At 60.6% G+C, this 9,346-nt stretch overlaps 4 protein-coding genes across 4 annotated transcripts in view; 3 read left to right on the top strand and 1 right to left on the bottom strand.

The window, feature by feature from the left end:
* Nucleotides 1-36: 36 nt before the first annotated feature.
* Nucleotides 37-1,290, bottom strand: VDBG_00429 (conserved hypothetical protein; the record flags this gene model as incomplete). The annotated part of the gene is made up of 4 exons (XM_003008702.1): nucleotides 37-96; nucleotides 185-493; nucleotides 565-927; nucleotides 1,093-1,290. 4 exons carry the CDS (start codon nucleotides 1,288-1,290, stop codon nucleotides 37-39), a joined length of 930 nt encoding a protein of 309 aa, XP_003008748.1.
* Nucleotides 1,291-1,885: 595 nt separating this feature from the next.
* On the top strand, nucleotides 1,886-5,856 carry VDBG_00428 (conserved hypothetical protein; the record flags this gene model as incomplete). Its single annotated transcript, XM_003008701.1, has 2 exons — nucleotides 1,886-4,794; nucleotides 4,854-5,856. The coding sequence occupies 2 exons, from the start codon at nucleotides 1,886-1,888 to the stop codon at nucleotides 5,854-5,856; spliced, it is 3,912 nt and encodes a 1,303-aa protein (XP_003008747.1).
* Nucleotides 5,857-6,414: 558 nt separating this feature from the next.
* VDBG_00427 (predicted protein) lies at nucleotides 6,415-7,465 on the top strand (the record flags this gene model as incomplete). The annotated part of the gene is made up of 2 exons (XM_003008700.1): nucleotides 6,415-6,438; nucleotides 6,512-7,465. 2 exons carry the CDS (start codon nucleotides 6,415-6,417, stop codon nucleotides 7,463-7,465), a joined length of 978 nt encoding a protein of 325 aa, XP_003008746.1.
* Nucleotides 7,466-8,506: 1,041 nt separating this feature from the next.
* VDBG_00426 (membrane transporter) overlaps nucleotides 8,507-9,346 on the top strand; it is a gene marked incomplete at both ends in the record, with an annotated part of 2,006 nt that continues 1,166 nt past the window's right edge. The window contains 3 exons of the mRNA XM_003008699.1: nucleotides 8,507-8,792; nucleotides 8,872-8,971; nucleotides 9,037-9,049. Of these exons, the coding sequence (XP_003008745.1) occupies nucleotides 8,507-8,792; nucleotides 8,872-8,971; nucleotides 9,037-9,049 (399 nt within the window). The remainder of the gene's footprint in view (nucleotides 8,793-8,871; nucleotides 8,972-9,036; nucleotides 9,050-9,346) is intronic.

Genomic DNA, 9,346 nt, shown 5'->3' with positions numbered 1-9,346 from the left:
AGCGAGCGAGCAGCCGCCGCGACCATGCTGTCAGGGCTAGTCTGAACCGGATGCCGACGTCTGGGCCGTGGTCGTGAAGGGCGTCGAGAGTCTGTGCTTTGTGTCAGCAGAGGGCCACGACGAGAAGTGAACGAACAGCGGGAGGGAGAGACAAAGAAGAAAAGTAAGAGGGCATGGCACGAACCTCTTCGAGGAAGAGCCAGATGGATGCCATCGCCGTGAAGAGGAACACGGCGCTGACGAGATTCGGCGCGGCATACGGGTACTTTTTGAAGAACTCGACTTGGCCAAAGACGCTGGGATAGCTGCCGGCCGGGTCACTCAACAGGCCGCCTAGGATGGGCCCGATGATGACGCCGACGTTGAAGGTCATGGGTAAGATCAAGAAGGCTCTCGACTGGTACTTCTTGTCGCGTATGATCTCGCTGATCATGGTCCTCATGACGCCGACGTTGCCGTTGGTCACACCACCCAGCAGCCGGAAGCACAGGGCCTGGGTTCTGTCGTGGAGAAGCCAAAGCCGATAGCCGACACGCAGGTGCCTCCGAGTCCGCAGAGGATGACCATCTTACGACCAAAGACCGGCGAATCGGCAAGGCGCCCCCACAGCAGGGCCGTCGTGAACTGGGCGGCGGTGAAGGAGGCGTGGAGGACACCAGCCTGTGAGGCGATGACGGCATCGGAGAGCGAAGGGTCGAACCATTTGAGCTGGTAGAACATGTACGCCGTCAGGGACGTGTGGACGAGGGGCTCGCTGAGGCGGGCCAAGGTGATGACGAGGAGCTGGTTCTTGCGGGGAAGATCCCGCCAGGCAACGGGCTTGGAGGGCCCATCTGGCGGGGCGACGACTATCGGGGCGGGGCTCGGATCCGGCGCCGATGTTGGAACAACGCCCGTGCCAGGGTCACGGAGTGTCTCATCGAGCTGCTGTTGGATAGTCTCATCATCCGAGTCTTCTTTTTCCGAGTCTGAGTCAGGGTCCCGTCGGGAGGGCACCCGATCGTATGCGGTGTGACTCGTTGCCATGAGAGAGCGCGTCACTCACTCGCTGTCTGGAGAGACCGGTGGAGTGGCGGCAGGCGTGGAGGGGACAATCAATCGAGAAGAGATCGAGAGGTAGCGAGAAATGAGGGTGAGAGCAAGTAGGATGCGAGGTGCTTGGTTGGATTCGTCATCGGAAGAGAGAGCCGCGACATCGCTCAACGGAACGGCGCGGCCCCACAGCTCGGGGCCGATTACGGCGGGCTTCGGAATTAGCTTCGGAACGTCGTGGGGTGCAGCGACTGCCATTGCAACTACCATGCGACTGCTGGTACAAGTGACCTGACCGATGGTGCCCTTGAGGATGGCATGAAGGCGACTTAATAGAGTGTGACAGTCATTGCGTCGGGTAGAAACCACAGTTGTCACTGTAGGAGGTCAGGCTGTCAGGCCTGGAATGCCGTCATCTCTCGGTTGACGGGGGGTCGTTGGGGCGTTTCCTGGGGGGTTCCGGGGCGTTTCCCTGCCAAAATTACAGCGTGCTTCAGGCCCTGTCGTGTCGACGCGTTAATGAGGCAAGTTATGTCTTATCGACGCGTTTAGCGGGTCCGAGCCTGCGATAAGACACCAGCCCCGCCACTAAACACGTCCCGCGGTGCACGCCCTCGGCTCGCGTCTCCAATCCCTGGACGCGTCTCGTCGCCCATGTAAAAGTACCTTCCCTCGTCTCCCTGCCAGACCCGGACTTCCCTTCAGACCTTGATACCACATACCCACACCGCAACGCAAATATCCGAATAATCACCAAACATCCACTCCCATTGCCTCGCCCTTGGTTGACCTACACCCATTGATACCCTTCACCACCCTAATCGTATACCCAACACGCCCACACCCAGACACAATGGCCGCTGCGCGGTCCCCTTCGCCCATGGCCAGTCCTGGCCCCGAGCTTCTGCTCTCTCCCCGATCCAGAATGGAAGCACGCCTTGCTGCCATGGACTCGAGCTCTGAAGACGGAGAATCACACACTGCGCCCCGTCGTGCGAAGAGGTCCTCCCCCACACAAACACCAACACGTCGTTCACCGCATGCCATGCCTACACAAGATTCAGACGACGACTCGGAAGAGGAGATTCGACCACGAGGACGCATGGCCGCACGAATGCTCGGAAACCCTACTACAGCACCCACATCAGATGCCGCCATGCCTGACGCCGCCCACGAGAACGAGAACGACAACGACGAGGAGGACGACATTATCGCAGCACCCAGACGCCTCAAGAGGAGAGAGGCGCCCGAAGCCACCACACCCAGGGACCAGAGTCCTGCCGCCAGCTCCAGCCCAGGTCTGTTTGTCTCCCGTTACCAGACGCCTGCGCCGGCAGAACAAGCTGGCGCCTCGGACTCGGGCTCGGATGACAGCATGCCCGACCTCAAGAGCTCTCGCTTTGCAGCCCTTGTCAAGCGCAAACGCGAGGAGAGGCTGGCACGCGAGGCAGAAGAGGACAAGAAGAGGCGGGAGAGAATGGCGCGCCAGGCCGACCTCGACATTCTCGAGGACTCGGACGGAAATGTCTCGAGTATCACCGACGACGAGGGCGGCCGCCAGCTCTCGCAAATGGCGAGGCCCACCAGGAAGGCTGGCAAGAAGGCCATGGAAGAAATGAACCGCGAGACGCAGCGCATGGCACGTAACATGCAATTGGCCCACGAGGCCAAGACAAGAAAGAAGATCACAAAGGCAAGCCTCTTTGAGCGCTTCAATTTCAGGACCGCCCCCGCTGCCGCTGTTGCTGCCGCGCCCGCTCCCGAGCCCAAGACGACCAGCTCTAGCCGTCCTGGCACGCCCAACTCGGCTCATAACTCTGACGTCGACATGAAGGACGACAACGACACGCCGCCCAGCTCACCCCCTGCGGATGATTCGGCCAAAGACGCTGCCACGACCGCCCAGCCTGCCGCCGCCCCAGCACAAAACGACGAGGATGACTTGCCGTCTCTGGCCGAGCTTCTACATGGTGCCCCGCAAGACTCAGACAAGGCCAAGGGCAAAGAAATTGATGTCAACTCTCCTTCTAAGCCCGCAACCAAAGCACCCGCGACGAAGCGTCAGTTCCGTGTCAAGATGCCCGAGGTATCTGTGAACCAGGTCAGCCTCGATTCGGACGAGGAGCTCGAGGTTGCCGTGGCCAAGCGCACGACACGCATCGACGCCGTCTTCGACAAGGTCCCTGAGAAGAAGACCAACGAGGCGCAGGCTCTGCACGCTCTGCGTCTTCTCGCCCAGGTCAAGTCGCCCGGCAAGGAGGTCCGCCAGAAGAAGGGCAAGCCCTCAATGACCTCTGGCGAGCTCGGACTCATGCTTCACCAGCGCGCCCGCCAGCAGGCGAAACTCGAGCGCGAGCGCCGACTCGAGGCGCTCAAGGCCAAGGGCATCGTTGTGCAGACAGCTGAAGAGCGTGAGAAGGAGATGCAGGAAGTTGAGGACATTGTCACCAAGGCGCGCAAGGAAGCCGAAGAGATTATGGAGAGGGAGAGGGAAGCCGCCAAGGAAGAGCGTCGCATCAAGATGAAGAACGGCGAGCTGGACCCGCTGGCCTGGGATGACAGCGAGGACGACGACGATTACGAGGGCTCCGATGAGGGTCAGGACGAGGAGGACGAGGCCGAGGTTGAACTTTCTGGCTCCGAAGACGAGGGCGCTTTGGTCGACAACGAAGCAGAAGAGACCGACACCGGCTCCGGTGCCGAGCAGGAAGCTTCTGGTGACGAGCAGGAGCAAGCCGGCTCCGATGAGGAGGCTGCGCTTCCCAAACGCAACGCTCGACGATCAAAGAAGAATGCTCACGTCATCTCTGACGACGAAGACGAGGAAGCTGAGATGGTCGAGGCTACTCCCAAGCCCAAGACGACAAGCCACGTGTCGCCGGTCATTGCCAGCAACAACTCACCCGCCATGCCGACTTCGGTTCTCCGCTCTGCTAAGAAGACTTTCATCCCTGGTCTTCCCATCACTGGCCCCGCAGGCCTGGGACTGACCCAGATCTTCGCTGGCACCATGGACGACAGCCAGGACATGCCTGGGGGCGGGTCAATGGCATCGCCCATGCCCACCTTTGGTGGTTTCCCCAACTTTGACGAGGAGACGCAGCCTGACGAGGACATGATTCTCGACAGCCAGTCTGGCGACACGCAGAAGGTCCCCACCCAGCAGGCTGCTGAGACCCAGGGCATCCAGCTTCACTACACCCAGTCTCAGATGCACGGATTCGACAGCCTCCTGCGTGGCGATGAACTCAACTCGACACAGGTCGACATGGACGCTTCCCAGGATGGCGGCCTCCAGGACTACACGCCTCTGCGAGAGCGCTTCTTCGAGGCTCCACCCTCGACCAACCAGACCCAGACTCCGGGCGGAGATGTGGAGGAGTCTGTTCAGGACTCGCCCCTTGTTCGCAGAGGACGTCTCCGTCGCAAGATCGAGGACATCGCAGAGGAACCCGAAGCGACATCTGCTTCCAACTCTGGCGTGGCCGTTGATGCCGAGGTCAAGTCGTCTGCCACCGCCTTTGATGCCCTGAAAGCAGCTGCGAAGAAGGCGAAGAAGCTGAAAGAGTTCAACAAGAAGAAGAGCAAGGCCAAGGACATGTTCGAGGAGCAAGCCGACGAGTCCGAGGATGAATATGCCGGCCTCGGAGGCGCCGACGGCGAGGACAGCAGCGACGATGATGACGCGGCGTCCGTCAAGGAGATGATTGACGACGAGGCTGGCAAGGATGGCGACGAGCGCAAGATCGCAGCGCTCTACGCGTGAGTAGACACCTTTCCCAGCGACGCCACTGATGATGGCACAACTGACATGGATCAAGGGAACGTGAACGTGCACGCGATGAACAGCAGGTTGACAAGCTCTTCCACGACCTCACGACGGGCATGCTCCGCCGCAAGAGGGGTGCTGACTACGACCTTTCCGACTCGGATGACGGCGGCGAGGCCCGTCGTCGCCTCAAGCGCAGGCAGTTCGCCAAGATGCAGAAGGCTCTCTTCACGGACGAGCGCATCAAGAAGATTGCCGAAAACCCTGGCAACCAGGCGTTTATGCGCACGATTGAGGACCGCGGAAGTGACGAAGAGATGGACTTCCTCGACATGGGGCCCGAACCCATGGAGGCCGAGGACGAGTCGCAGTCGCAAGAGCAGACGGTGCCGGACAGCCAGCCTGCTGCCGAGAACGTCAAGCCTCTCGGCGCAGCTGCGGCCACCAACCCGCGTCGCAACAAGGAGGGCAGGAAGCCGTCCAACATTGGCGAGATTCGCGAGTCTGTCTCGAGCCTGCTTGAGGACCCGAACGACCTGCTCATCGCCGCCACGGGGGTCGACTCGGACAGCGAGGCTGAGGACGAACGACCCTCGACGGCGCAGAGCAACAAAGAGAACACGAGCCCCGGCAAGGTGAACCCCAGGAGGACGGCGGCACCCAAGCACGCCGTCATCGACCGCATGTCGCTGAAGCGTGACTCGTCATCGAACCTGTCAGCCAGCACCAAGCTTGCCTTCTCCTCGACCACATCAGCCTCGGGCTTCAAGGTGCCGGCGTTGCTGCGCAGGGCGACGACCAACTCGCTGGCAAGCAGCACGAGCACGAGCGCGACGTCGACGTCGAAGGGGCTGTCGGGCGGTGGGTTCGGCGATGAGGGCAAGATCAGGAAGACGGCGAGCAAGAAGTCTGGCGTCAGCTACCTGGCGCGCGAGACGGAGCGCAGGGCGGTGATTCAGCAGCATGATCAGAGGAGGGAGGCGAGGAAGCTGCGTGGCGCGGAGAAGCGTGGCAAGGCTGTGGGTGGACTGTTTGGATCCGGCAAGTTTGAGTGAGAGCCTGTTCACTTGGGTAGGCATGGTTTAGGAAGCATGGCGTTGGGGGGTTTCATAGCGTTGGCAGACGAGTCTGTCTGGGGGCTCTGCACGGTCTTGACTTGATCGGTCTGAATGTTGAAATGTGTATTGACTCAATTTTTATTGCCATGTTGAAGAAGTTCCTGGTGAGATGAAGTTCCTGGTGAAGTGAAGAGCGAAGTTCGTGGTGATGAATGGGACCCCTAAAGGCATGTACAGGGAAAGGCACGTACAGGGGGTCATTCTGCCCCACCAGTGATCGACTAGGGCCGTCGAAGGCGCCGCATCGGATCGTGACGTCGCTCTTTCTACACAAACGCGCTCCCTCCCCAACGCGCGATAACTCACCTTCCCCCTCCATTGTCCACCCTCCGACCTGAAGAGAGCACCATATTTCGTCTCAACTCCAGCGATGATCGAAACAAGAGCCGCATCGCGCCTGAACCCCCACGCAGCTGGCTGGGCCTGATCTTCCCACCCTTCTCACCTTTGGTACGCGGACGTCATTCACCAACGGACAATGCTGTCCCCAGCACCATGACACCCGGTCAACCCCCCTCTGTACGTTGCGTCGCGCCTTTCTCTCGCGTCATGTAGGGTCTGTTTCACAAGCTCATGCGGTAGGACGCACAAGACACCGGACCCCCGAAAGTTCCTCCTCGCCAAGAGACACCCGCCCTCGTCGCGGGACACGACGACGACGCCCGGACACCCGCGGCAGTTCCAGCCCAGCGGCGCCGCCACCGCCGTGAGCAGCCAGCAGCAACAGCAAAAGTTTCACGCGACGCCGCGGTTCGCGGCTCCTTCCTCTTCTTCGTTTGCGTCGACGCCGCGGCCGCCGTCGAGCGCGCAGGGGTTCGTGCCCGGGTTTGGGTTCCCGGGGACGAGCGCGGCGCGGCGGCAGAGGGAGGCGATTGTCGATGATGGGGTCGACAGCTCGCCGACGGGCGTGAGGGAGGGGTTGGGCGGGTCTATCGAGGATGAGTCGTCGGCGGAGGAGCGTTCCGATTCCGAAGAGGAGGCGGGACGCGAGGGAGACGCAGAGGAAGAACAAGACGAAGAGGAACAGATCCGGGACTCGACCCCCGGGAGCGAGGGGCCGACGCCGAAGAGGAGGCGGGTTGAGATCGAATCGGAAGAGGGGGGCTCGCAGGTGTCTGATGGGTACAGGGACGGCGAAATACGAACTTTGGACGAGCGCGATGTGCGCGGAGATGAGGATGAGATGATGCTCGATGCGCCGGTGACGCCTTTGCGAGGCGGAAAGCAGGCGTCAGACAATGATGATGACGACGACGACGAAGAAAAAGAAGGGGAAGAGTTGGCCGATGCGGCGGCCGCCCGCATCCAGCAGCCTACTTTCCATCGGCCGCCGCGGTTTCGCGCGCCAGAGGTCGAGGCGCCGAAGCCGGACGGGTTGCCGGAGGCCTTCTCGCCGCAGAGACGCGGGGTCAGGTACATCCCGGGAAGCTCGCGGCAGAGATGCAGTCATGGCTCGCCGAGGTCAAGGGGTGGAGTGGGAGGCATGAGAGACAGTCGGAGACGGCCGTGCAGTTCGTCGTGGAGGAGGTCGAGGCCGGGGGCGTGATGTATCTGGTCAGAGGGCGGCAGCTTCAAGCGGAGGCGGAGGGCATGTCTCGCTCGATGAGGCTGATGCTGGCTGGCGAGGGCAAGTTGACGGGTCTCGCGAAGAAGGCCGAGGTTCACAAGGGCGTCGTCATTACGATTGCACAGCCTGCGTGGGAGGTCGCGCTTGGACAGGGCCACGGGCAAGACAGATGGGTTGTTGCCTGTGACTGGGCTGTACAAGCGGGATAGACGGGGTGATGGCCGGTGATGTTATCGATTCGGAACTTTGGGGGATCTGAAGCTCTATGGCCTTGGCAGCCAGACACTGCTTAGGAACCACTAAGGGGTGTTGTCATGACTGCCTCTGAGGCCCTTCAGTCCTGAGCAATTGGCGCAGGCAAGGTACCTACCTAGGTGGTAATCAACCATGCCCGGCTTCAGGGGCATGACCCTGGAATTGGGGGGCCTTGGGGCATGTTAGGGTAACATCCAATAGGACCAGATGATGACACGCCTCACCCTGCCCTCGTCCCGCCCGTGAACCGTGGCACGGTATGCATCGCGGGCTTCCAGGACGTAATCATTGCTAAAAGTCGTGCCCTCTGCGTCGACCCTTTTACCTAAATCTGGACGCGTTCTGACTGATGGAATCGTGCCCTGGGGGTGTGCCCTGGGAGTGACGACGGCCAGCGTCCCTCTGAGATTGGTCAGGCTCCACCAGCGAAACGGTGGCCAAGACGCTGGACGTGTTCTCAGCGATGGAGGGTCACGTGGGCTTCGTCAGCTGCTTGCGCCCATCACATTACACCCATCATGCCCTATAGGGAACCGCCCGTGTCGTGCCCCATCTCCCTGTATCAAGCCTCGCGCCCATTTGGCTTCGAATGTCCCGGTTCCTCATCACTTCTTATATGTCCCGTTCGTTGTCGCTTTCATCCCTTTCTTCCCTCTGCATGATTGCTGTTTGGGCTTCCTCTCCTTTGCGTCGTTGTCTTGCTTCCTTCGTCCGTTGATTCATTCCACTGGCCCGCCCATCGTCAAGTCCTCACCTTGGCCTGTCATGTTCAAGTACATGTACCGGCGCATCGCCGTGGCGCCCACAGAGTCCGTCGATGACTACCTCGGCGTCGTCGTGCCTCTCGAGGAGGCCCATCTTCACAGCCACTCGGCGCGCACCGGCCGCACCGAGTTTGAGGACCCGCCATCTCCCGGCGACGACGCTGGCGATGCGCCAAAGGACAGGGAGGAGAGCGAGGGCATGCTCGAGATGAGCGCGGCCGAGTACAGCATTGAGGGTCTCCGGAGAGAAGTGAGGGCTGGCAAGGGCGACTCTACGGATTACGAGAGTGAGTGGCCATGCTCCAAACGATCTCAACTCACTCATGAGGAGAGAACGAATGCACTAGCATACTGACAGCGTGGCAGTGAGGTCAAAGTTGATCAACAAGGCCATCCAGGATATCGGCATGGGCAAATACAACTGGCAGCTGTTCATTCTTTGCGGCTTTGGCTGGTTTGCCGATAAGTACGTTGTGTCAAGCCCCATGGAGAGAACCATCGTGGACATTATTGCTAACCTTTCGTCCGTAGCCTTTGGATGCAAGTGAGTAGCATTTGCGAGACGGGGCACGAAAGAGTTCCCCTTACCACGCAATCTTTGGCTAACCATCGCAGGGCGTTTCTCTGTGTTTGCCATCGCTATCTGCTGAGTTTGACGTGCCGACCAAGACGGTGCGGTACACGACAAGCTCCGTCTTCATCGGCCTATGTTTTGGCAGCTTCATCTGGGGCATTGGCTCTGACATCTTGGGCCGCCGCATCGCCTTCAACTGTACCCTGCTCATCACTAGCGTCTTTGGCATCCTCGTCTCCTTTGCCCCCTCCTGGGGCTGGACCTGCT

The sequence above is a fragment of the Verticillium alfalfae genome, genomic scaffold (assembly GCF_000150825.1).
Source record: "Verticillium alfalfae VaMs.102 supercont1.1 genomic scaffold, whole genome shotgun sequence".
Taxonomy (NCBI): Eukaryota; Fungi; Ascomycota; class Sordariomycetes; order Glomerellales; family Plectosphaerellaceae; genus Verticillium; species Verticillium alfalfae.
The sequence above is the reverse complement of the archived record's forward strand: the minus strand, read 5'-3'. Positions and strand labels throughout refer to the sequence as shown.